This window comes from Heterodontus francisci, chromosome 34 (assembly GCF_036365525.1).
Source record: "Heterodontus francisci isolate sHetFra1 chromosome 34, sHetFra1.hap1, whole genome shotgun sequence".
Lineage (NCBI taxonomy): Eukaryota > Metazoa > Chordata > Chondrichthyes > Heterodontiformes > Heterodontidae > Heterodontus > Heterodontus francisci.
Genome location: NC_090404.1, coordinates 14,097,030 through 14,124,451, shown reverse-complemented (window position 1 = coordinate 14,124,451; position 27,422 = coordinate 14,097,030). Strand labels below are relative to the sequence as shown.

Here is a 27,422-nt window from a genome sequence, read left to right as displayed (position 1 = left end):
ACGCTCCTTTAAAAACCTACTTCCTTGACCGAGTTTTTGGTCAGCTGACCTAACATCTCATGTGCGGGTTGCCACATTTTGTCTGATAATCGCTCCTGCGAAAGGGCCTTGGGAGGTTTGACTACATTACATAAATGCAAGTCGTTGGTGTTCTTACAGATGAGGGAGGCCATTTGGCCCATCTTCCTTCGATGCTCCACAGACCCCCGCACCTCCCCGCCCCCCCCCCACTCAGTGCTGGATCTAATGCCAGACAGTAGATTGCAATCTTCGACAATCTGATTTCAGAAATCAGGCTTTACAACATCAAATAGCATTCAAGGCCAGCAACTGCTGTGTGATAACACAGAACATGAGAATTAGGAGCAGGGAGTAGACCATTCGGCCCATCGAGCCTGCTCCGCCATTCAACACCATCACGGCTGATCTTGGGCTTCAATTCCACTTTCCCACCCGTTCCCCATATCCCTTGATTCCCTGAGAGACCAAAAATCTATCTACCTCAGCCTTAAATGTATTCAATGATGGAGCATCCACAACCCTCTGGGGTAGAGAATTCCAAAGATTCACAAACCCTTTGAGTGAAGTAATTTCTCCTCATCTCAGTCCTGAATGATTGTCCCTTTATCCTGAGACTGTGTCCCCGTGTTCTAGATTCCCTGACCAGTGAGAACAATCTCTCAGCTTCTACCCTATCAAGCCCTTTCAGAATCTTGTATGTCTCAATTTGATCACCTCTCATTCTTCTAAACTCCAGAGAATATCGGCCCAATTTACTCAGTCTCTCATCGTAGGACAACCCCCTCATCCCAGGGACCAATTTAGTAAATCTTCACTGCACTGCCTCCAGTGCAAGTATATCCTTTCTTAAATGTGGAGACCAAAACTGTACACAGTATTCCAGGTGCGGTATCGCCAAAGCCCTGTACAATTTTAGTAAGACTTCTTTATTCCTGTACACCAATCGCCTTACAATAAAGGGCAACATGCCATTTGCCTTCCTAATAGCCTGCTGCACCTGCATGCTAACATTCTGAAAAGGTTGCAAGTCTTCCAATGTTATGATGCCTTTCACAGTCGCAGGACATCGCGAGGAGCTTTGAGGTACTTTTGAAGTCTGCTGCCACGCAGGAGCTGCAGCAGTTCCCACGAGCTGCAATCTGATCAACAGTCAGGTGATCTGTTTCGGGGATGATGGGCCTCCTCTTCGAAACACTGCCGGGGGGATCTTTTCAGGACAGAGTGATCTCCTTTGACCTGGGCTGAAGGGTTTTTATTTGCACAACCCAAATATCCTGTTAGCTTCAGCTGCAGCCAATCTGCACTGGTGGTCAGCCTCGAGGGGGTCTGTGCACCCCACCAGCTGCTCCCCTTGCTCTCTCTACCCACCGATTGTGATGTTGTTATTTGCTGTCGTTCCTGTCGACACACGGGCAGGCGGTGGCGTAGTGGTAATGCCACTGGACTCCTAATCCAGAGCCCAGGCTAATGCTCTGGGGATGTGGGTTCGAATCCCACCACGGCAGATGGTGAAATTTAAATTTAATTAATAAATCTGGAATTAAAGCTCGTCTGACCGTGACCATTGTTGGTTGTTCTCAAAAAAAACCCATCTGATGTCCTTTAAGGAAAGAAATCTGCCGTCCTCCCCCCGGTCTGGCCTACATGCGACTCCAGACCCACAGCAACGTGGTTGACTCTTAACTGCCGTCTGAAATGGCCTAGCAAGCCACTCAGTCCAAGGGCAATTAGGGATGGGCAATAAATGCTGGTCCAGACAGTATTGAGGGAGTGCCGCACTGTCGGAGGGTCAGTACTGAGGAATTGCTGCACTGTCGGAGGGTCAGTACTGAGGGAGCGCTGCACTGTCGGAGGGTCAGTACTGAGGGAGCGCTGCACTGTCGGAGGGTCAGTACTGAGGGCGCGCTGCACTGTCGGAGGGTCAGTACTGAGGGCGCGCTGCACTGTCGGAGGGTCAGTACTGAGGGCGCGCTGCACTGTCGGAGGGTCAGTACTGAGGGCGCGCTGCACTGTCGGAGGGTCAGTACTGAGGGCGCGCTGCACTGTCGGAGGGTCAGTACTGAGGGCGCGCTGCACTGTCGGAGGGTCAGTACTGAGGGCGCGCTGCACTGTCGGAGGGTCAGTACTGAGGGCGCGCTGCACTGTCGGAGGGTCAGTACTGAGGGCGCGCTGCACTGTCGGAGGGTCAGTACTGAGGGAGTGCTGCACTGTCGGAGGGTCAGTACTGAGGGAGTGCTGCACTGTCGGAGGGTCAGTAGTGAGGGAGTGCTGCACTGTCGGAGGGTCAGTACTGAGGGAGTGCTGCACTGTCGGAGGGTCAGTACTGAGGGAGTGCTGCACTGTCGGAGGGTCAGTACTGAGGGAGTGCTGCACTGTCGGAGGGTCAGTAGTGAGGGAGTGCTGCACTGTCGGAGGGTCAGTACTGAGGGAGTGCTGCACTGTCGGAGGGTCAGTACTGAGGGAGTGCTGCACTGTGGTAGGGTCAGTACTGAGGGAGTGCTGCACTGTCGGAGGGTCAGTACTGAGGGAGTGCTGCACTGTCGGAGGGTCAGTACTGAGGGAGTGCTGCACTGTGGTAGGGTCAGTACTGAGGGCGCGCTGCACTGTCGGAGGGTCAGTACTGAGGGAGTGCTGCACTGTTGGATGTGCTGCCTTCAACAAGGCCTTAAACTGAAGGCCCCAGTAGGCTCACAAAGATTCCATTGGCCACTCGCTGGTGTCCTGCGCCCAGTATTTATCCCTCAACCAAAATCACTAAAACAGACAATCTAATCGTTATCACATCACTGCTTGTGGGATCTTGCTGTGTGCAACTGAGCTGCTGCATTTCCTACATTACAACCGAGATTGCCCTTTTTATTTATTCATGGGAGGTGGGCGTCGCTGGCAAGGCCAGCATTTGTCACCCATCCCTAATTGCCCGCGACAACTGAGCGGCCTGCTCGGCCTTTCAGAGGGCAGGTAAGAGTCAACCACATTGCTGTGGGTCTGGAGTCACATGTAGGCCAGACCAGGTAAGGACGGCAGATTTCCTTCCCTTAAAGGTCATTCGTGAGCCAGATGGACTTTTACGATGATAGTAATGGTGCTGTGAAACTGACACCAGCTTTCAATTCCAGATTTTTATGAATGAATTGAATTTAAATTTCACCAGCTACTTTGGTGGGATTTCAACCCATATCCCCAGGACATTAGCCTCTGGTCTACTCATGCAGTGACAATACCACTACACCACCATCTCCTCCTATGGCCGTGACGCACTTTGACCTGTCCTGAAGCTATGAAAAATCGCCGTCGAGAAGGCGGTCGCGTAACCTCTCTCGATGTAACTTTGTTACCTGGTGGTCCTCCCCGGTAGAGAGCAGGTAGTGCCCCTCGGCGATGTATCGCAGCCCGGTGACGGGGCCCCGGTGGGCCTGGTACCCGCCCGCCGCCAAGCCTGAGGCAGCCGACCACAGGCGCACGTCTCCCTGCAGCGAGGCTGAGGCGAGGTAATCTCCAGATGGAGTGTAAGACAGGGCTCGAACCGAGGCCGGGTGTCCCTGCAGGACCTGGGAGTGAGGGAGACAGAGGGAGGAGGTGGTGTTAGATGCAGCACAGAAGCACGGGGCCCTCCCAACCCCCTCCTCCCCTCTCCCAGCTCCCAGCTCCGACCTGCACTACGGGACCCACAAGCCCTTGTACCGCACCCTGACTCTCTTTCCCCTCCGCCTCGCCCAGGCCTTACAGAATGGGATCCCCACCCTGACTCCCTCTCTCCCCACCCTCCCTCACGCCCAGGCGGGGTACTAGATCATCGACCGCCTCCCTCTGCAACTCCCTTGCCTGCCTGGTGTTGAGGTTACAGGCCCCATGGACCCTTGGCCCCCGCCCTCTGATGAGTGCCTTTATTGGGGGGGGGGGGTGGGGTCAGTAGGGGTCAGACACTGACCTTTCACCCTCTGGGGTCAGATCCAGTCCCGGGAGGAGGGGCTAATAGGTCTCCTCTCACTTCTCGATTTGCGTTGGGAGCCGTTGGAGAACTGGATCCGCTTCCTGTGGGAGCTGGGGTTCGGGAGGCAACAAACCGGGAGGGGACACGACGCGGAGGGAAGGCTGTGGTTCCCACCCATACAAGGCACCCTCCCCCACCCCCTCATCATCACCGACACAACACGGCATGCACCCCCCCACAACGATACTCACCCTCACCAAACTCGCCGTCACCCAATTCCAGATTCTGACCGTCCGGTCCCAGCTCCCTGTGGCGAGTAGCTGACCCTCGGGGTGAAAGGTCACACAGTTGAGGGGCTGGGGATTGGTCAGTGCCACGTTCAGCTTCCCCCCGGCCACCGCCCAGACCTAAAACAGAGAATCGGTTGTTGCTGTGGACAACGGCAATGCCGAGGGCGCGTTAAGCCCATCGCTGACCTTTCACCCTCTGGCACCTGGTGTCAAACAGGCCTTGGAGACGCAGGATGAAGGTTTTCCGGCTCCGCCAAGTTCCTGCGGAGGCCGGGCCACAAACCGGGTTTGAATCTGCCGGCAGCTGGCATGGGAACACATGAGTTACGCGGTGAGGTGAGGAATGCTGGGAGGAGGTCCGCATGGAGTAGAGAGACCAGAGAGGTCAGACGAGCATGGTGGCCGCGTACCTGGACCAGTAACCCAGAGACCAGGACTGGTAATCCGGAGAATTGGAGTTCAAATCCCACCACGGGGGTTCATTAAATAAACTGGGAATCAAAAGTTAGCATCAGTAAGTGACCACAAAGCTATCAGTTTGTTGTGGAAACGTAAGTGGTTCACTTGGAGGAGGAAGTCTGCCATCCATACCCGGTCTGGCCTACACGTGGCTCCAGACCCAGAGTAATTAGTGACTAGTAAAGCAAAGGGGATCTCGGGCTTCATAAATAGAGGCAGTGAAGACAAAGGCAGACAAGTTATGCTGAAACTTTATAAAGCCCTGGTTAGGCCCCAGCTGAAGTATTGTGACCCGTCCTGATCACCGTACTTCAGAAAGGATATGAGGGTCCTTGAGAGGGTGCGGAGGAGATTTACCAGAATGGCTGCAGGGATGGAGGATTTTATTTACAAGGGTTAGGTTTGTAAAGCTGGGTTTGTTCTCCCTGGAGCAAAGGAGATTGAGGGGAGATTTGTTAGAAGTATACAAGATTATGACAGGCTGAGATAAGTTGGACAAGGAAAAACTGTTTCCATTGATAAATGGTTCAAGGACTCGGGGACACAGATTGAAGGTTTTGGGCAAGAGATGCAGGGGGGAATATGAGGAAGAACATTTTTTTTTTTTACACAGTGGGTGGTAATGAGCTGGAACTCACTGCCCACGAGGGCGGTGGAAGTCATCAACCACTTCAATAGGAAGTTGGATGGGCACTTGAAGGAAATGAACTTGCAGGGGCTACGGGGATCGAGCAGGGGTGGGGGACTGATTGGATAGCTCCGGGGAGAGCCGGCACGGACTCGATGGGCTGAACGGCCTCCTTCTGTGCTATAAATGATTCTATGACTCTCATGAGGTGTACTCTTAACTGTGCTAGTTTGATGGGAAGGATGTATCAAGCCACTGCTAAAACAAAACAGACGCGAACCATCCGGCCTCCTCTCTAATTTGTGACAAAAGCAGGAGAGCTGTCTTCAACATTCACTCCCCATGAAGTCTCCTGGGCAAGGAAACCGCCTGATTACCACCTTTCCCCATCCTTCAACTCATGAATCAGTACTCCGATGGGCCCTGACAACATTCCGGCAATAGTATTGAAGACCTGTGCTCCAGAACTTGCCGCACCCTTAGCCAAGCTGTTCCAGTACAGCTACAACACTGGCATCTACCCGGGAATGTGGAAAATTGCCCAGGTATGTCCTGTCCACAAAAAGCAGGACATGTCCAACCCGACCAATTACTTATTCTCAATAAGGAGTCATTGACACTGCTATAGAGTGGCACTTACTCACCGACGCTCAGTTTGGGTTCTGCCAGGGCTGCTCAGCTCCTGAACTCATTACAGCCTTGGTCCAAACATGGTCAAAAGAGCTGAATTCAAGAGGTGAGGCGAGAGTGACTGCCCTTGACATCAAGGCAGCATTTGACCGAGTATGGCATCAAGGAGCCCGAGCAAAACTGGAGTCAATGGGAATCAAGGGGGAAAACTCTCCGCTGGCTGGAGTCATACCTAGCACAAAGGAAGATGGTTGTGGTTGTTGGAGGTCAATCATCTGAGCTCCAGGACATCACTGCAGGAGTTCCTCAGGGTAGTGTCCTAGGCCCAACCATCTTCAGCTGCTTCATCAATGACCTTCCTTCAATCATAAGGTCAGAAGTGGGGATGTTCGATGATGATTGCACAATGTTCGGCACCATTCGCGACTCCTCAGATACTGAAGCAGCCCATGTTCATATGCAGCAAGACCTGGACAATATCCAGGCTTGGGCTGACAAGCGGCAAGTAACATTCGTGCCAGGCAATGACCATCTCCAACAAGAGTGAATCTAACCATCTCCCCTTGACATTCAACGACAATACCATCGCTGAATCCCCCACTATCAACATCCTGGGGGGGGGGGGGGGGGTTACCATTGACCAGAAACTGCAACGAGATGGGATTATTTAATGACCTCAGCAAGAATACGCCTCTACGTAGCAGTGATCATAATATGTTTGAATTTTACATTCAGTTTGAGGGAGGAAGAGTGGGTCCAAGATCAGTATTTTAAACTTAAATAAGGGCAATTATAAGGGCATGAAAGCAGAGCTGGCTGAAGTGAACTGGCAAATCAGGTTAAGGGGTAGGTCAATAGAGATGCAGTGGTAGACATTTAAGGGGATATTTCAGAATACACAGAATAGATACATTGCAACAAGAAAAAAAAATTCCAAGGGGAGGGCCCACCATCCATGGTTAACTAAAACAGTTAAAGAAAGTATCAAACTTAAAGAAAAAGTATATAACTGCACAAAGATGGTGGCAAGTCAGAAGATTAGACGGAATATAAAAAAAACAGCAAAGAATGATGAAAAGATTAATAAGGAGGGTAAAATTAGAGTATGATAGAAAGCTAGCTAGAAATATAAAGACAGATAGTAAGAGCTTCTACAGCTATTTAAAAAAGAAAAGTTGACAAAGTGAGCGTTGGTCCTATAAAAAAATGAGTCTGGGAATTAATAATGGATAATAAGGAGATGGCAGATGAATTGAACAGATATTTTGCATCGGTCTTCACTATTGAGGATACAGGTAACATCCCAGTATTAGCTGTAAATCAGGAAATGGAAGGGAGGGAGGAACTCAAGAGAATTACAATCACCAGGGAAGTGGTACTGAATAAATTGTTGTAGCTGCAGGCTGACAAGTCCCCGGGTCCTGATGGACTTCATCCTAGGGTCTTAAAAGAAGTGGCTAAGGAGATAGCTGATGCGTTAGTTTTAATTTTCCAAAATTCCCCAGATTCGACGAAAGTTCCATTAGATTGCAAAATAGTGACTGTAATTCCTTTATTCAAAAAGGGAGGGGGACAGAAAGCAGGAAGCTACAGGCCAGTTAGCTTAACATCTATCGTAGGGAAAATGTTACAAGCTATTACTAAACATGTATAGCAGGGCATTTAGAAAAAATTCAAGGTAATCAGGCAGAGTCAAAATGGTTTTATGAAAGGGGAATCATGTTTCACCAATTTATTGGAGTTCTTTGAGGGAGTTACATGTGCTGTGGATAAAGTTGGATGTATTGTACTTAGATTTCCAGAAGGCATTTGATAAGATGCCACATCAAAGGTTATCGCGGAAAATAAAAGCTCATGGTGTAGGGGCTAACATATTGGCATGGATAGAAGATTGGTTAGCTAACAGGAAACAGAGCAGGCATAAATGGGTCATTTTCTGGTTGGAAGTTGCAGTGAGTGGTGTGGCACAGGGATCAGTGCTGGGGCCTCAACTTCTTACAATTTACAGAAATGACTTGGATGAAGGGACTGAAGGTATGGGTGCTAAATTTGCTGATGGCACATAGATAGGCAGGAAAGTAAGTTGTGAAGAGGACATAAGGAGACTACAAAGGGATATGGATAGGTTAAGTGAGTGGGCAAAGATCTGGCAAATGGAGTATAATGTGGGAAAATGTGAAATTGTCCATTTTGACAAGAATAAAAAAAGCATATTATCTAAATGGTGAGAGATTGCAGAGCTCTGAGATGCAGAGGGATCTGGGTGTACTAGTGCATGAATTGCAAAAATATGCAGCACAGCCTGTAATTAGGAAAGCTAATAGAATGTTATCAATTACTGAGAGGGGAATTGAATACAAAAGTAGGGAGGTTAAGCTTCAGTTATACAGGACATTAGTGAGACCACATCTGGAGTACTGTATACAGTATTGGTCGCTTCATTTAAGGAATGATGTAAATGCGTTGGAAGCAGTTCAGAGAAGGTTTACTAGACTAATAGCTGGAATGGGCGGGTTGTCTTATGAGGAAAGATTGGACAGGCTCGGCTTGTATCCACTGGAGTTTGAAAGAGTAAGAGACGACTTGATTGAAACATACAAGATCCTGAGGGATCTTGACAGGGTGGGTGTGGAAAGGATGTTTCCCCTTGTGGGAGAATCTAGAACTAGGGGTCACTGTTTAAAAATAAGGGGTTGCCCATTTAAGACAGATGAGGAAAAATTTTTTCTCAGAGGGTCGTGAGTCTGCGGAATTCTTTTCCTCAAAAGACAGTGGAAGCAGAGTCTTTGAATATTTTTAAGGCAGAGGTAGATAGATTCTTGATAAGGGGGTGAAAGGTTATCGGGGGTAGGCAGGAATGTGGAGTTGAGGTTACAATCAGATCAGCCATGATCTTGTTGAATGGTGGAGCAGGCTCGAGGGGCCGAGTGGCCTACTCCTGCTCCTAATTCGGAAGTTTGTACGAACTGGACCAGCAATATAGATAATGTGGCGAAAAGAACAGGTCAGAGGATGGGAATCCTGTGGCGAGTAACTCACCTCCTGACTCCCCAAAGCCTGTCCACCATCTACAAGGCACAAGTAAGGAGTGTATTGGAATACTCTCCATTTGTTTGGATGGGTGCAGCTCCAACAACACTCAAGAAGCTCGACACCATCCAGGACAAAGCAGCCCGCTTGATTGGCACCCCATCTACAAACATTCACTCCCTCCACCACCGACGCAGTGGCAGCAGTGTGTACCACCTACAAGATGCACTGCAGCAATGCACCAGGGCTCCTTAGACAGCACCTTCCAAACCCGCGACCTCTACCACCTGGAAGGACAAGGGCAGCAAATACATGGGAACACCACCACCTGCAAGTTCCCCTCCAAGTCACACACCATCCTGACTTGGAACTATATCGCCGTTCCTTCACTGTCAGTCGGTCAAAATCCTGGAACTCCATTCCTAACAGCACTGTGGGTGTACTTACCCCACATGGACTGCAGCGGTTCAAGAAGGCAGCTCACCACCACCTTCTCAAGGGCAATTGGGGATGGGCAATAAATGCTGGCCTGGCCAGCGATGCCCACATCCCATGAATGAATGAAGTTTTAAATGTGACCTGTTGGACTGAATGGCCTGTGACTGTGCTGTAAATTCCATGGCAGCATCGCAGAGCAGAATCGAGCATCTCTCAGTTACAATCTGAGTTGGTTCTGATATCGGAATGGATCTGCTGCAGGGACTGGGTGAAGTCTTGAGCAAAGCATCCAGTCACCAAGCACGTGCACACACACAGAACCTACCTTCACTGCCCGATCCCAGGAGCACGTAGCCAGATGTTTTCCGTCACGATTTAGTGTGCAACCCGTTATCCGATCACGGTGGCCTTCGACCAGCAGCAGCCTGGTGGAGACAGAGAGAGACCGGGTGTTGGAGCCTGGAGATTACACATGGAGTTTTACTCTGTATCTAACCCCCGTGCTGTACCTGTCCTGGGAGTGTTTGATGGGGACAGTGTAGAGGGAGCTTTACTCTGTATCTAACCCCCGTGCTGTACCTGTCCTGGGAGTGTTTGATGGGGACAGTGTAGAGGGAGCTTTACTCTGTATCTAACCCTGTGCTGTACCTGTCCTGGGAGTGTTTGATGGGGACAGTGTAGAGGGAGCTTTACTCTGTATCTAACCCCGTTTTTTTTTTTTTTTCTTCTTTTTTTTTACCCCCGTGCTGTACCTGTCCTGGGAGTGTTTGATGGGGACAGTGTAGAGGGAGCTTTACTCTGTATCTAACCCCCGTGCTGTACCTGTCCTGGGAGTGTTTGATGGGGACTGTGTAGAGGGAGCTTTACTCTGTATCTAACCCCGTGCTGTACCTGTCCTGGGAGTGTCAGAGTTAAGGACAGCCGCCAAAGGTGGATCAAAAGGATCTGGGGATTGGTGAGAGTCAGAGGAACGGACAGCTCAGGGTGAGAACGGGTGCTTGCAGCTTCAGCACTGCGGCGATCAAGCCATGAGATCGTAACCATGGCGACCAGAATTTAGAAAGACTTGCATTTCTGCAGCCATGATCACCTCAGGTTTCTCAAAGTGCTGTGCAGCTGACAAAGTCCTTTTAAAGTGCAGTAACTGTCATCATCTCGGAATCACGGCAGCCAAATTGGGCACAGCAAGATCCCACAGGCAGCCAGGTGATCGTGGCCACATCTACTGGGTTTTTCTTCGGTGCTTTTGCTTGAAGGATAACTATCGTTTCCGGGACACTAGCAGAATTCCTCCCCCCTCCCTCAAAATTGCAGCCATTTTACCTCGATCTGAAGGGGGCAGATGGGCCTCGATTTAATATCTCCTCTGAAAGATGGCACCTCTGACAGTGCGGCCCTCCCTCAGTACTGACCCTCCGACAGTGCAGCGCTCCCTCAGTACCAACCCTCCGCCAGTGCAGCGCTCCCTCAGTCCTGACCCAGCGACAGTGCAGCGCTCCCTCAGTCCTGACCCTCCGACAGTGCAGCACTCCCTCAGTACTGACCCTCCGACAGTGCAGCACTCCCTCAGTACTGACCCTCCGACAGTGCAGCACTCCCTCAGTACTGACCCTCCGACAGTGCAGCACTCCCTCAGTCCTGACCCTCCGCCAGTGCAGCGCTCCCTCAGTCCTGACCCAGCGACAGTGCAGCGCTCCCTCAGTCCTGACCCAGCGACAGTGCAGCGCTCCCTCAGTCCTGACCCAGCGACAGTGCAGCGCTCCCTCAGTACTGACCCTCCGACAGTGCAGCGCTCCCTCAGTACTGACCCTCCGACAGTGCAGCGCTCCCTCAGTACTGACCCTCCGACAGTGCAGCGCTCCCTCAGTACTGACCCTCCGACAGTGCAGCACTCCCTCAGTACTGACCCTCCGACAGTGCAGCACTCCCTCAGTACTGACCCTCCGACAGTGCAGCACTCCCTCAGTACTGACCCTCCGACAGTGCAGCACTCCCTCAGTACTGACCCTCCGACAGTGCAGCACTCCCTCAGTACTGACCCTCCGACAGTGCAGCACTCCCTCAGTACTGACCCTCCGACAGTGCAGCACTCCCTCAGTACTGACCCTCCGACAGTGCAGCACTCCCTCAGTACTGACCCTCCGACAGTGCAGCGCTCCCTCAGTACTGACCCTCCGACAGTGCAGCACTCCCTCAGTGCTGGCAGCGGGGGCGTTCGCCTGGATTATGGTTTTGAGTCTCTGGAGTGACTCCAAAGCACGAGGAAGAGTGACTGAGCCACAGCTGACAACCACCGCCGTGCCCTCCCCTGAAAGCACGAAGGAGTTACTTGGAGAGGGGCTGCTGGATGCCAGTTTGCTCAGCTGGTAGCGCCCGCACCCGCCCCTCTTTCCCCCGCCCGCACCTGCAGCCGTCGGAAAGGCTCCACGCCTCGATCTTGCCGTCGAAGGACGTCACGCCGAGCGCGCCCTCACTCAGGAAGGCGCAGTCCGAGATTCCGTCGCAGCTGCTCGCCAGCGACCTCACTTCCTGTATGGGCCAGAGGGAAAAAAAACCTCCATGAAAAGAAAAAAAATCACATCCGCTCCCCTCTCCCTCCCTCCAAAAGCGAGGGCTCGGCGGGAGAAAGCCCCACCCAGGGTGGTTCTAGCCGTGGTCTGTGGTGTCACCGGCCGGGTTGGGGGCAGGTACCCTGAAGAGTGTGGGAAGCCTTTATTCCTGTTAATGGCAGGAAAGGGTTAATCCGTCCGACCGCTGTTCGTACCGGAATCGATTCCTCTGTGCCATTCGGCCCATCTGCTCCGTGCTGATGTCCACACAAGCCTCCTCCCACCCCCCCCTCTTCATTTCCCACCACTCCCCCATCAGCATCTCCTTCTATCCCTTTCTTCCTCATTTGTTTAGGCAGCTTCCCCTTCAGCACACCTATACTGATCGGCTCAACCAGTTCGGACCTGAACTCCCACAGGTCGGTGAGAGAAAGGAGGTTTGTTTTCTCCGGGCGGGGGAACGTCCTACCTGCCCGCTGTCCAGGTCCAGGATGTGCAGGTAACCCTCGCTGGTGCCCACCACTGCCATCTGCCCGGAGGGAGAGATACCCACGCACTGCGGCACAGTCGGAGTCACCATCACCTTGCTGAGGGAGGAAGGGAGGAAGGTCAGCGAGCGAAGACAAAGCAGTATGGGGGCCACTTCTCCCCCTGCCACCGACCCCCGAAACAGAAGGCTGTAAAGTGCCGTCGAGATCGGCGCTACAGAAATGCAAGGCTTTCCTTTCAGTGGTAACAATTTCACCCTCTCTACTCAGTCAGGATTTCGATCACCTCCATTAAATCTCCTCTGAACCTTCTCCTCTGCTCCAAGGAGAACAATCCCAACTTTCCCGTTCTCCCCTCAGGACTGAAGTCCCTCATCCCCGACGTCCCTCATCCCTGGTATCATTCGGGGAAGTCCCTTCTCCGAGGCCCTGGCATCCTTCCCAAAGGGCGGTGCCCGGAACTGGACACAATGTGCCCACTGAGGCCTCCTGCCACCCCCACCCTGCGACCCTCCCTCCCCGAAGCCCCGATCCTGCCCTACCCCCACACCCTCACTCCCTCCCCCGACATCCTGACCCCGTCTCCCACACCAGGTTCAACAGGAGAAAGCAGGGAGTCACTTACCCCTCCGTCCAAGCGGACACCTGCGGCTTGTTGGTCCACTCGATGAGGCGGAAACCTTCCGGCGCCTTCTCGGATGGGAGGGAGAGCGCGCTGTCCTCACTCAGCAGCCTGTGGGCCTGCAGGCAGACGGCCGAGTCGTCGGGCTGGTTCAGGGCCTGTTGCCAGAAGAGCAAGGGGTTCTGGGAAAGGACGGGCGAGTTGGCGTCGATGAAATCTCGGAACGGGCCAACCTCTGGGAGGAATTCGGGACTCCCAGCGCCTCCGGAGGATGCAGCATCTGGAGGACAGAAGCGTTTTGAACACAAGGCTGAGGCAGGGTTCGGAGATGAGGAAGGTCAGAGGGCTCCGGGCGGTTTGATTGGAGACCTGGAGCTCTGGTGGCAGTCAAAGGCCACGATCCAGGTGCGCAACATGGCCTAGTGGGAAAGGCTCCCAGCCCAGCAGGGTACTGAGCCCCATACAGAGCAAGGGCCCAGGTTTGTACAAGGCCTACAATTAGGCCTAAGTTAAAGTGGGGAGAAAGGGGGATTTGGAGGGGGTGGAACACGAGAGGAAACAGAAAATCAGCCAGGGCTCCGACTGCTCAGCACCATCCAGAGACACTCACTGGAAAGTGGCAGGGATTGGGGGGTGGGAGGAGATGTCTTCTGAACAGGTGATGCCCCCTGCGGCTGAATGTCTCTCACACTCAGCTGCAGGGCTCACGCAGCAGATGGGAGGTCGGCGGCCCAGCCAGGGGGTCAGCGGAGAGGGGGTAACTGGAGAGAGGGCAGTTTCCCAGACCACTGGGCAATTGTTTCCTGGTTCTTTGAAGCTGGCTAGAGAGGAGACATGTCACAGGGAGAGAGGGGAGGGATTAAGGGGGAGCTAGATACAAGGTGTGACAGATATTTAGGGGGGGACTTGGTGTAGGGTTGGGGGGGTATTTAAAGGGTGGACTCACGGTACAGGTTGAAGGTCACAGAAAGCTGTGGCAGCAGTCCAAGTCGCACGTGCAGCAAGGAGAAGCGCAGGTTGGTGAGGAGCGAGGAGAGGCGAGCAATCTCCCCGGAGAGGATCTGGAAAAGGAGGGAGACACGTCATACACCCGAGTGCCTCATGTACACTCTCCCCATTGTACACACCCCAGTGCCTCATGTACACTCTCCCCATAGTACACACCCCAGTGCCTCACGTACTCTCCCCATTGTACACACCCCAGTGCCTCATGTACACTCTCCCCATTGTACACACCCCAGTGCCTCACGTACACTCTCCCCATTGTACACACCCCAGTGCCTCATGTACACTCTCCCCATTGTACACACCCCAGTGCCTCATGTGCACTCTCCCCATTGTACACACCCCAGTGCCTCATGTACACTCTCCCCATAGTACACACCCCAGTGCCTCACGTACACTCTCCCCATTGTACACACCCCAGTGCCTCATGTACACTCTCCCCATTGTACACACCCCAGTGCCTCATGTACACTCTCCCCATAGTACACACCCCAGTGCCTCATGTACACTCTCCCCATTGTACACACCCCAGTGCCTCATGTACACTCTCCCCATAGTACACACCCCAGTGCCTCATGTACACTCACACCATAGTACACACCCCAGTGCCTCATGTACACTCACACCATAGTACACACCCCAGTGCCTCATGTACACTCACACCATAGTACACACCCCAGTGCCTCATGTACACTCTCCCCATTGTACACACCCCAGTGCCTCATGTACACTCTCCCCATTGTACACACCCCAGTGCCTCATGTACACTCTCCCCATTGTACACACCCCAGTGCCTCATGTACACTCTCCCCATTGTACACACCCCAGTGCCTCATGTACACTCTCCCCATTGTACACACCCCAGTGCCTCACGTACACTCACACCATAGTACACACCCCAGTGCCTCACGTACACTCACACCATAGTACACACCCCAGTGCCTCACGTACACTCACACCATAGTACACACCCCAGTGCCTCATGTACACTCTCCCCATTGTACACACCCCAGTGCCTCATGTACACTCTCCCCATTGTACACACCCCAGTGCCTCATGTACACTCTCCCCATAGTACACACCCCAGTGCCTCATGTACACTCTCCCCATAGTACACACCCCAGTGCCTCATGTACACTCTCCCCATTGTACACACCCCAGTGCCTCATGTACACTCTCCCCATTGTACACACCCCAGTGCCTCATGTACACTCTCCCCATTGTACACACCCCAGTGCCTCATGTACACTCTCCCCATAGTACACACCCCAGTGCCTCATGTACACTCTCCCCATTGTACACACCCCAGTGCCTCATGTACACTCTCCCCATTGTACACACCCCAGTGCCTCACGTACACTCACACCATAGTACACACCCCAGTGCCTCATGTACACTCTCCCCATAGTACACACCCCAGTGCCTCACGTACACTCACACCATAGTACACACCCCAGTGCCTCATGTACACTCTCCCCATAGTACACACCCCAGTGCCTCACGTACACTCACACCATAGTACACACCCCAGTGCCTCATGTACACTCTCCCCATAGTACACACCCCAGTGCCTCACGTACACTCACACCATAGTACACACCCCAGTGCCTCATGTACACTCACACCATAGTACACACCCCAGTGCCTCATGTACACTCTCCCCATAGTACACACCCCAGTGCCTCACGTACACTCTTCCCATAGTACAAACCCCAGTGCCTCATGTCCACTCTCCCCATTGTACACACCCCAGTGCCTCACGTACACTCTTCCCATAGTACACACCCCAGTGCCTCACGTACACTCTTCCCATAGTACACACCCCAGTGCCTCACGTACACTCTTCCCATAGTACAAACCCCAGTGCCTCACGTACACTCTCCCCATTGTACACATCCCAGTGCCTCACGTGTACTCTCCCCATTGTACACACCCCAGTGCCTCACGTACACTCTTCCCATAGTACACACCCCAGTGCCTCACGTACACTCTTCCCATTGTACACATCCCAGTGCCTCACGTGCACTCTCCCCATTGTACACATCCCAGTGCCTCACGTGCACTCTCCCCATTGTACACAGCCCAGTGCCTCACGTGCACTCTCCCCATTGTACACAGCCCAGTGCCTCACGTGCACTCTCCCCATTGTACACACCCCAGTGCCTCACGTGCACTCTCCCCATTGTACACACCCCAGTGCCTCACGTACACTCTCCCCATTTTACACACCCCAGTGCCTCACGGGCACTCTGCCCATAGTACACACCCTAGTGCCTCATGTGCACTCTCTCCATTGTACACACTCCAGTGCCTCACGTACACTCTCCCCATTTTACACACCCCAGTGCCTCACGGGCACTCTGCCCATAGTACACACCCTAGTGCCTCATGTGCACTCTCTCCATTGTACACACCCCAGTGCCTCACATGCACTCTCCCCATTGTACACACCCCAGTGCCTCACATGCACTCTCCCCATTGTCTCACGTACACTCTCACCATTGTACACACCCCAGGGCCTCACATGCACTCTCCCCATTGTCTCACGTACACTCTCCCAATTGTACACAACCCAAGGCCTCACGTGCACTCTGCCCATTTTACACACCCCCAGTGCCTCAGGTACATTCTCCCCATTGTACACACCACAGTGCCTCACGTACGCTCTCTCCATTGCACACACACACCCTCGTGTCCACTCATGTAATCCTTCTCTCCCGATTCACCCACTCAACACCCCCCCGAGCTGGGACTGAGTGAAGGTTTATACCAGATGCTCCGGAAGATCAGCCAGTGCCTCGGAGTCACACTCAGTGAATGTCTCGTTCCCCTCAGGGTCCGTCAGTCTCCACAGGTGAACTGTTGGCAACAGGGACAAAATAAAACAACATTCCCTATTCCCAAGGAAATCTCTGAAAATATCATGGTCAGAAGGTGGGTGGCGAGATAGGGTTGAGGGAATCGGGGAGGAGTTGGGTGGGTGGGATTGAGGGATACGGGGCGAAGGTGGGATTGAGGGACATGGGGAGAAGGTGGGATTGAGGGACACGGGGAGAAGGTGGGATTGAGGGATACGGGGAGAAGGTGGGATTGAGGGATATGTGGGAAGGTGGGATTGAGGGATACAGGAAGAAGGTGGGATTGAGGGATACAGGGAGAAGGTGGGATTGAGGGATACGGGGAGAAGGTGGGATTGAGGGATACGGGGAGAAGGTGGGATTGAGGGATATGTGGGAAGGTGGGATTGAGGGATACAGGGAGAAGGTGGGATTGAGGGATACAGGGAGAAGGTGGGATTGAGGGATACGGGGAGAAGGTGGGATTGAGGGATACGGGGAGCAGGTGGGATTGAGGGATACGGGGAGTGGTAGGTGGGGTTTAGGGATACGGGGGGGGGGGGGGGGGGGGAGTGGTGAATGTGGGGTTTAGGGATACGGGGGGATAATGGAGATGAAATTTGTTATCTTTGTCTGTATGTTCACATGAATAGAAAGAGAAAGACAGAGGGTGATAAAAACACAGACACTGCTGAAAGACCATTGTTCACACGCGGTGCCAGCGACTGGATATTCAACTAGGTGGGCGCATTCTGCCCACTCCCAATCCCACTGCCACCCAACACATGATCAGGAACAGGAATCCTGGATGAGCTCCCGCAGGTTCCCACATCCTAACCCAGGGGCAACGAGGGTATGTGTTACTGTCCGTGACACCTCCGAGCAGCTGGATATCACAGAGGGATGGATCCTGGGCTCTTCCTGCTCCTTGTGGGACTCAGTACCGTACAGGCAGGCCAGCCGTGGCTCGGTCAGTCTCACTCTCGCCTCTGAGTCATGTGGTCGTGGGTTCGAGTCCCCGCTTCCACAAACTCGTCCCATAATCCAGGGCCTGCACTCGTGCTGCCGGTACTGAGGCAGTGCTGCAGTGCCGGAGGTGAGACGTTAAACCGAGGGGGCCCTTTCTGCCCCTCTCAAGTGGATGTAAAAGACCCCAGGGCCACTATTAAAAGAGCAGCAGGGGGGGGGAGGGGGTCTCTCCGGTGTCCAGTGACCAATACTTCTCCCTCACCCAAGATCACTAAACGAGATAATCTGGTCGTTATCACACAGAGAGCAGGAGTAGGCCATTCGGCCCGTCTGGCCTGCTCTACCATTCAAAAAAAGATCATGGCTGATCGCCTAATTCAGTACCCTGTTCCCGCTTTCTCCCCATATCCCTCGATCTCTTTGGCATTAAGAAATATATCTATCTCCCTCTTGAATATATTTAATGACTTGGCCTCCACTGCCTTCTGCAGTAGAGAATTCCACAGGTTCACAACCCTCTGAGTGAAGACATTTCTCCTCATCTCTGTTCGAAATGGCATATCCCATATCCTGAGACTGTGACCCCTGGTTCTGGACTCCCCAGCCATCGGGAACATCCTCCTTGCATCTAGCCTGTCTAGTCCTGTTAGAATTTTATAGGTTTCTATGAGATCCCCTCTCACTGCTCTAAACTCTAGTGAATATAGGCCTAGTCAACCCAATCTCTCCTCATATGTCAATCCTGCCATCCCAGGAAACAGCCTAGTAAATCTTCTCTGCACTCCCTCCATGGCAAGAACATCCTTCCTCAGATAAGGAGAGCAAATCAGCACACAATACTCCAGATGTGGTCTCACCAAGGCCCTGTATAACTGCAGTAAGACATCCTTGCTCCTGTATTCGAATCCTCTTGCAATGAAGGCCAACATACCATTCGCCTTCCCAACTGCTTGCTTTCAGCAACTGGTGTACAAGGACACACAGGTCTCGTTGCACCTCCCCCTTTCCCAATCTATCACCATTCAGATAATCATCTGCCTTTCTGTTTTTACAACCAAAGTGGATAATCTCACATTTATCCGCCTTATACTGCATCTGCCATGCATTTGCCCACTCACCCAACTTGTCCAAATCACATTGGAGCCTCTTTGCATCCTCCTCACAACTCACTTTCCCCCCAGCTTTGTGTCATTTGCAAACTTGGAAATGTTACATTTAGTTCACGCATCCAAGTCATTGATATATATTGTGAATAGCTGGGGCCCAAGCACTGATCCCTGTGGTACCCCACTAATCACTGCCTGCCACTCGGAAAAAGACCTGTTATTCCTACTCTCTATTTCCTGTCTGTCAACTAATTCTCAATCCATGCCAGTATATCACCCCCAATCCCATGTGCTTTAATTTTGCACACTAACCTCTTATGTGAGTCCTTATCAAAAGCCTTCTGAAAATCCAAATACACCACATCCACTGGTTCTCCCTTATCTATTCCACTATTTACATCCTCAAAAAACTCCAGTAGATTTGTTAACCATGATTGCCCTTTCGTAAACCTATGCTGACTTTGTCCAATCCCGTTTATGCTTTCCAGGTGTTCTGCTATCACATTCTTTATAATAGACTCTAGCATTTTCCCCACTACTGATGTAAGGCTAACTGGTCTGTAGTTCCTCGTTTTTTCTCTCCCTCCTTTTTTAAATAGTGGGGTTATATTTGCCACCCTCCAATCTGTAGGAACTGCTCCAGAGTCTATAGAATTCTGGAAGATGACCACCAATGCATCCACTATTTCCAGGGCCACTTCCTTTAGTACTCTGGGATGTTGATTATCAGGCCCTGGGGATTTGTCAGCCTTTAACCCCATTAATTTCCCTAGCACTTTTTTTTTTACTAATACTGATTTCCTTCAGATCCTCCCTCTCTAACATTTCTGGGATGTTATTTGTGTCCTCCTTTGTGAAGACAGAACCAAAGTATGTGTTTAGTTGTTCTGCCATTTCTTTGTTCCCCATTATAATTTCCCCCGTTTCTGACTGTAAGGGACCTACATTTTGTCTTCACTAATCTTTTTCTCTTCACATATTTATGGAAGCTTTTACAGTCAGTTTTTATGTTCCTCGCAAGTTTACTCTCATACTCTATTTTCCCCCACTTAATCAACCTCTTTCCCCTCCTTTGCTGAATTCTAAACTGCTCCCAATCCTCAGACTTGCTGCTTTATCTGGCAATTTTATATGTCTCACCTTTGGATCTAATACTATCCCTAATTTCTTTTGTAAGCCACGGTTGAGCCACCTTTCTGGTTTTATTTTTGCGCCAGACAGAAATGAATAATTGTTGTAATTCATGCACACGTTCTTTAAATATTATCCATTGCCTAGCCACTGTCAACCCTTTTAGTAAAGTTCCCCAATCTATCATAGCCAACTCGCGCCTCATACCATCGTAGTTTCCTTTATTTAGATGCAGGACCCTAGTTTCGGATTCAACTACTTCACTCTCCATCTGAATGAAGAATTCTATCATGTTATGGTCGCTCCTCCCCAAGGGACCCCACAAAACAAGATTGTTAATTAATCCTTTCTCATTGCACAATACCCAGTCTAGGATAGCCTGTTTTAGTTGGTTCCTCAACGTATTGGTCTAAAAAACCGTCACATACACACTCCAGGAAATCCTCCTCCACAGTATTATTGCTAATTTGGTTTGACCAATCTATATGTAGATTAAAATCACCCATGATTACAGTTGTAACCTTATTGCATGCATCTCTAATTTCCTGTTTAATGCCATCCCTTACATCTCCACTACTGTTTGGGGACCTATAGACAACCCCACCAACGTTTTCTGCCCCTTGGTGTTTCTTAGCTCCACCCATACAGATTCCACATCATGATTTTCCGAGCCAATATCCTTCCTCACTATTGCATTGATTTTCTGCTTTACTAACAATGCTACCCCACCTCCTTTCCCTTTTTGCCTGACCTTCCTAAATATTGAATACCCCTGGATGTTCAGTTCCCATCCTTGGTCACCTTGCAGCCATGTCTCCGTAATCGCAACTATATCATAACTGTTTATATCTATTTGCGCAGTTAATTCATCTACCTTATTGTGAATACTCCGCGCATTAAGACACAATGCCTTCAGACATTGCTGTGTGTGGGAGCTTGCTGTGCACAAAATGGCTGCCGCATTTCCTACCTCACAACAGTGATGGCCCTTCAAAAAGAAACCGAGTACTTCACTGACGGCAAAGTGCTGTGTCTGGGGCACCCTGAGGTCTCGAAAGGCGCTACAGAAATGCAAGAACCCCAGATCCACCAGGAATGGAGCAGCATCCCGGGCCGGGAGCAAGAACTCACCTGCCAGAAAAAGATGGATCTGCTTCTCTGGGTTGCTGTCCCTCAGGTACCTCTTCTGTACGGCCTCCCGCAGGAGGGTGTTGGGCAGGTGGAGACGGGAGCTGGCTGTCTCCGCAGGGGCCCAGACCCCCAGAATACTGTCAAAAGAGAGAGAGAGAGGCACACACACACAGCCACACAGGAGAATCCAAAATGAGAATGTACAGTTCATCCCATCAGCAAATCAGTGAGGAAGCTTTCTCAGCTCACTGGTTCCCTTCCTTCCACAATACAGACCTTTGCAGTTCCATTCCCCCCCTCCACCGCCACCCGCCCCCCCCCCCCCCCCCCACAGTTTACCCTCCACCCACAACCTGGGATCAGTGCACTCAGCAGACACCGCAGCGGATTGGAACCTGGGTCCTTCCTGCTCTGTGTGGGGCTCAGTACCGATTGTAACTCCCCCTACACCCACCCCGGCTCTGATCAGCACAAACCTGGGGTGGGGACACGGCTGGCCTCCCCACTGCTGCCTCCCCCGACCCACACTCCCCCAGTCAGAGAGAGAGCCCTCTGATTGCTGCCACTGAATTTCACAGTGCAAGAGGCTGCCAATCGGCCCAGTGCTCGTGTGTCCTCTCAGATTACAGGAGGGGGTCTCAGCCTTAGACTCTCGCTTTCACCTTTCGGCCCATCGCCTTGCTTGCTCGCTCTCTCTGAAGGAGCTCTCCCCTCAGTCCCATTCCCCCATTCAGCCCATCGCCCTGTGCTCTCTCTCCCCGAAGGAGTCTCCCCTCAGTCCCATTCCCCCCATCACCCTGTGCGCTCTCTCTCTCTCTCTCTCTCTCTGAGGGAGCTCTCCCTGCAGTCGCATTCCCCCTCCGTTTTCCCCATTCGGACAGGCAGGGAGATTTCAGGAGGGGATTCTACGTTCTTACCATCGGAGGCTCCGCAGCAGACGGGCGAAGGTGGCCATGGGAGGGGCCTGCTTGGCCTCAGAGTCTCTTCCATCACTTCCTCCCACATTAGCCGGGGTTTCCTGCCTGCAGACCTCTGCCGCTACAAAGGACGGAGTAAAGGTCTCTCTCCCGCAGGCCTAAGAGAGGAAGGTGGGACAAAACATACCATTAACGTTCCAAGGAATTGCAGTTCACCTCAACATCCGCCTTAACATCGCACGTTTGGAAACAAACTGGGGGGGTGGTGAATCAGGGGGTCAAAGACTGAACTTTCACCCTTGGGCAAATGCACTCAAATTCAGCTCCAGATAGAGGGGATGAAGGCCTCCTCTCTGATGGGGAGCGGGGGGAGGAGACTGGGTGCAACAGTGTACAGGGAGCTTTACTCTGTATCTAACCCTGTGCTGTACCTGTCCTGGGAGTGTTTGATGGGGACAGTGTAGAGGGAGCTTTACTCTGTATCTAACCCCCGTGCTGTACCTGTTCTGGGAGTGTTTGATGGGGACAGTGTTGAGGGAGCTTTACTCTGTATCTAACCCCGTGCTGTACCTGTCCTGGGAGTGTTTGATGGGACAGTGTTGAGGGAGCTTTACTCTGTATCTAACCCTGTGCTGTACCTGTCCTGGGAGTGTTTGATGGGGACAGTGTTGAGGGAGCTTTACTCTGTATCTAACCCCCCGCCGTGCTGTACCTATCCTGGGAGTGTTTGATGGGGACAGTGTAGAGGGAGCTTTACTCTGTATCTAACCCCCGTGCTGTACCTGTCCTGGGAGTGTTTGATGGGGACAGTGTTGAGGGAGCTTTACTCTGTATCTCACCCCCGTGCTGTACCTGTCCTGGGAGTGTTTGATGGGACAGTGTTGAGGGAGCTTTACTCTGTATCTAACCCTGTGCTGTACCTGTCCTGGGAGTGTTTGATGGGGACAGTGCAGAGGGAGCTTTACTCTGTATCTAACCCCCGTGCTGTACCTGTCCTGGGAGTGTTTGATGGGGACAGTGCAGAGGGAGCTTTACTCTGTATCTAACCCCCGTGCTGTACCTGTCCTGGGAGTGTTTGATGGGGACAGTGCAGAGGGAGCTTTACTCTGCATCTAACCCCCGTGCTGTACCTGCTCTGACTGAATGGTGACACAGGCCCGTGGGCTGAAATCGCCACCTCCCGCTCCTCATTGGGCCGCGTTACGTTGACTGCGCTCCCTTACCTTTCGTGCTGGCGCTCAGTGCGCTGAGGGCGAGGGTCACCATTTCCTCTTCGTGCTCCTCCTCCAGGCACCCCAGTGCATGTTGGATCAAGAGCCGCAGCGTCGACGGCAGAGCACGGATCTGCATCGAAACCTGGAGGGGAAAAGGACAGAGGAATGTGGGACGGTGAACCAGCAAGCTGGAGGAACGCGAGAGGGGGAGCGTGAGAGACATTGGACAGGGAGCGTTTGATCATGGTCTGAGTGACACCCAGGCTGGAGCAGGCCCGGTCCAATCCCCCCAGCCACCAGACAGGGAGTTTTACTCAGTATCTCATCCGTGTTATACCTTTATTTTTTAAATTCCTTCATGGGATGTGGGCATCGCTGGCCAGGCCAGCATTTAGTGTCCATCCTAATTGCCCTTGAGAAGGTGGTGGTGACGCTGCCTTCTTGAACCGCTGCAGTCCATGTGGGGTAGGTACACCCACAGTGCTGTTAGGAAGGGAGTTCCAGGATTTTGACCCAGCGACAGTGAAGGAACGGCGATATAGTTCCAAGTCAGGATGGTGTGTGACTTGGAGGGGAACTTGTAGGTGATGGTGTTCCCATGCATCTGCTGCTCTTGTCCTTCTGGTTGGTAGAGGTCGTGGGTTTGGAAGGTGCTGTCTAAGGAGCCTTGGTGCATTGCTGCAGTGCATCTTGTAGATGGTACACACTGCTGCCACTGTGCGTCAGTGGTGGAGGGAGTGAATGTTTGTAGATGGGGTGCCAATCAAGCGGGCTGCTTTGTCCTGGATGGTGTCGAGCTTCTTGAGTGTTGTTGAGCTGCACCCATCCAGGCAAGTGGAGAGTATTCCATCACACTCCTGACTTGTGCCTTGTAGATGGTGGACGGGCTTTGGGGAGTCAGGAGATGAGTTACTCACCGCAGGATTCCCAGCCTCTGACCTGCTCTTGTAGTCACAGTACTTGTGTGGCTGGTCCAGTTCAGTTTCTGGTCAATGGTAGCCCCTAGGATGTTGATAGTGGGGATTCAGCGATCGTAATGCCATTGAATGTCAAGTGGAGATGGTTAGATTCTCTCTTGTTGGAGATGGTCATTGCCTGGCACTTGTGTGGCGTGAATGTTACTTGCCACTTATCAGCCGAAGCCTGGATATTGTCCAGGTCTTGCTGCATTTCTACACGGACTGCTTCAGTATCTGATCCGACCCACCCAATTGGAGGAAGTGGCGGGTCACACAGACCCACCCAAGGGGAGGTGAAGGGTCACACAGATACACGGGTGTGGGGGATGTGGTCAAGTGAGGAATGAAAGGTGACATGGGTACATGGGGAGGGGTGGGAGGCAGCAAGGAGAGAGGTCAAGGTTCACACAGAGCCATCCAGGGAGGGGAGGGGAGGGAAGGCGAGGGAAAGGGGAGGTGAACGATCATTTAGATCCAGCTGATGAAGTGTTTGGGGGGGGGGAGAGGAGAAGAGGTGGTGAAGGGTCACAGAGAACATCTGGGGAGGTGAATGGTCAATGCAGACCCACCTGGGGAAGGGGGGGGGAGAGGATGGGGAAAGTGGGTAAAGGGTCACACAGACAAACACACACTTTACCCTCTCAAAGACCCCGAACTCTCGCAGCTCCCTCGCTCGCCAGCTTCAGGAAGAGAGGATTGTGGGATTCCTTCTTCATGACCAGCAGCCTCATCTGGAGAAAGAAAGGACGACATTTATACGTCACCTTTCCAGGGATGCCCTGAAACACCTTTGAGCAACTATGGGCAACTGCTGTAATTCGGGAATCTCAATTTACACACAGCAAGATCTCACTGAAAGCAATTAGTGACTCCGACAGTGCAGCACTCACTCAGTACTGGCACTGGGAACGTCGGTCCTGGATTATGGGGGCTTGAACCCGTGACCTTTTGACTCGGAGGTGAGAGGGAGAGCGACCGGGCCCGTCGGCCTGCGAACGGGGAGATGGAGAATACGCGGCCCTGCTCGGTTCCCGGAGACTCGCTCCCCTCCCCTCCCCTCCGTAGCCCGCCCTCACCTGTTGTTGAAGGCCGACTCCTCCAGCTTCTTCCCGTAGACTGCCAGGATCCGCCGCACGATCTCCGACCTGTCGAGTGGCTCCAGCGGGCCAGGCGGAACTCTACACAGCCCTTGCGCTTGGCCAGGGCGCGGTGCAGCGAGGAATCTTCTGTCACGCTCAGCACAGCGTCACCCCCTGAAAGATGAATCCGAGACAGGCGGCGGGTCAAACAAACACTTGCCTTGCTGAGACTCAAAGGACAACGTCCCGGGCTGCGCAAACACCGAGCGATGGAGGCAATGATGAGGGGTGCAGTGGTGCGGGAGCGGGGTGCAGAGGCAGACCGGCTGAGAGGAACAGATAGAAGTGGGACGACAGGAGCACAGCACGCAGATACTCACGTGTGGTAGATTCTCGGGGATCCAGTCCGACGTGCACTGGCCACTTCCGGTCTGGACACAGTCGGCACCGTCTATGATCAGCACCAAGTGCCTTCGCGGCTGAGAAAGTGCCAAACGGTCCAAGAGAGAATGAAACACCAATACAAGACCTCTGTGGAAGAAATATAGTGAGGAATATTTACGCTGCCGAAAAACAGTGACACTGCACAGTGATATAGTCAGTAATCCTTGCCCTGCTGAATAAACAGTGACTCTGCACAGTTATATAGTCAGTAATCCTTATCCTGCTGAATAAACAGTGACACTGTACAGTTATATAGTCAGTAATCCTTATCCTGCTGAATAAACAGTGACACTGCACAGTTATATAGTCAGTAATCCTTATCCTGCTGAATAAACAGTGACACTGTACAGTTACTCAGTCAGTAATCCTTGCCCTGCTGAATAAACAGTGACACTGTACAGTTATATAGTCAGTAATCCTTATCCTGCTGAATAAACAGTGACACTGTACAGTTACTCAGTCAGTAATCCTTGCCCTGCTGAATAAACAGTGACACTGTACAGTTATATAGTCAGTAATCCTTATCCTGCTGAATAAACAGTGACACTGTACAGTTACTCAGTCAGTAATCTTGCCCTGCTGAATAAACAGTGACTCTGTACAGTTATATAGTCAGTAATCCTTATCCTGCTGAATAAACAGTGACACTGCACAGTTATATAGTCAGTAATCCTTGCCCTGCTGAATAAACAGTGACACTGTACAGTTATATAGTCAGTAATCCTTATCCTGCTGAATAAACAGTGACACTGCACAGTTATATAGTCAGTAATCCTTATCCTGCTGAATAAACAGTGACACTGTACAGTTAGTCAGTAATCCTTGCCCTGCTGAATAAACAGTGACACTGTACAGTTATATAGTCAGTAATCCTTACCCTGCTGAATAAACAGTGACTCTGTACAGTTACTCATCAGTAATCCTTACCCTGCTGAATAAACAGTGACTCTGTACAGTTACACAGTCAGTAATCCTTACCCTGCTGAATAAACAGTGACACTGTACAGTTATATAGTCAGTAATCCTTACCCTGCTGAATAAACAGTGACTCTGTACAGTTACTCAGTCAGTAATCCTTACCCTGCTGAATAAACAGTGACACTGTACAGGTTACTCAGTCAGTAATCCTTACCCTGCTGAATAAACAGTGACTCTGTACAGTTACTCAGTCAGTAATCCTTATCCTGCTGAATAAACAGTGACTCTGTACAGTTACACAGTCAGTAATCCTTACCCTGCTGAATAAACAGTGACTCTGTACAGTTACTCAGTCAGTAATCCTTACCCTGCTGAATAAACAGTGACTCTGTACAGTTACTCAGTCAGTAATCCTTATCCTGCTGAATAAACAGTGACTCTGTACAGTTACTCAGTCAGTAATCTTTATCCTGCTGAATAAACAGTGACACTGTACAGTTATATAGTCAGTAATCCTTACCCTGCTGAATAAACAGTGACTCTGTACAGTTATAGTCAGTAATCCTTACCCTGCTGAATAAACAGTGACTCTGTACAGTTACTCAGTCAGTAATCCTTATCCA

At 51.7% G+C, this 27,422-nt stretch overlaps 2 protein-coding genes across 2 annotated transcripts in view; both read right to left on the bottom strand.

Moving 5' to 3' along the window:
* Positions 1 to 25,087, bottom strand: part of LOC137348667 (telomerase protein component 1-like) — a 53,504-nt gene extending 28,417 nt beyond the window's left edge. Inside the window, exons 1-12 of the mRNA XM_068013925.1 lie at positions 24,996 to 25,087; positions 23,409 to 23,541; positions 22,186 to 22,343; positions 21,269 to 21,405; positions 16,865 to 16,953; positions 14,036 to 14,150; positions 13,093 to 13,369; positions 12,449 to 12,566; positions 11,835 to 11,959; positions 9,756 to 9,855; positions 4,207 to 4,362; positions 3,360 to 3,572 (exon numbers count right to left, since the gene is read on the bottom strand). Of these exons, the coding sequence (XP_067870026.1) occupies positions 3,360 to 3,572; positions 4,207 to 4,362; positions 9,756 to 9,855; positions 11,835 to 11,959; positions 12,449 to 12,566; positions 13,093 to 13,369; positions 14,036 to 14,150; positions 16,865 to 16,953; positions 21,269 to 21,405; positions 22,186 to 22,223 (1,368 nt within the window). The 5' untranslated portion in view covers positions 22,224 to 22,343; positions 23,409 to 23,541; positions 24,996 to 25,087. The remainder of the gene's footprint in view (positions 1 to 3,359; positions 3,573 to 4,206; positions 4,363 to 9,755; positions 9,856 to 11,834; positions 11,960 to 12,448; positions 12,567 to 13,092; positions 13,370 to 14,035; positions 14,151 to 16,864; positions 16,954 to 21,268; positions 21,406 to 22,185; positions 22,344 to 23,408; positions 23,542 to 24,995) is intronic.
* Positions 25,088 to 26,646: 1,559 nt separating this feature from the next.
* Positions 26,647 to 27,422, bottom strand: part of LOC137348666 (telomerase protein component 1-like) — a 63,098-nt gene continuing 62,322 nt past the window's right edge. Inside the window, exon 26 of the mRNA XM_068013924.1 lies at positions 26,647 to 26,661. Coding sequence (XP_067870025.1) covers positions 26,647 to 26,661 — 15 coding nt within the window. The remainder of the gene's footprint in view (positions 26,662 to 27,422) is intronic.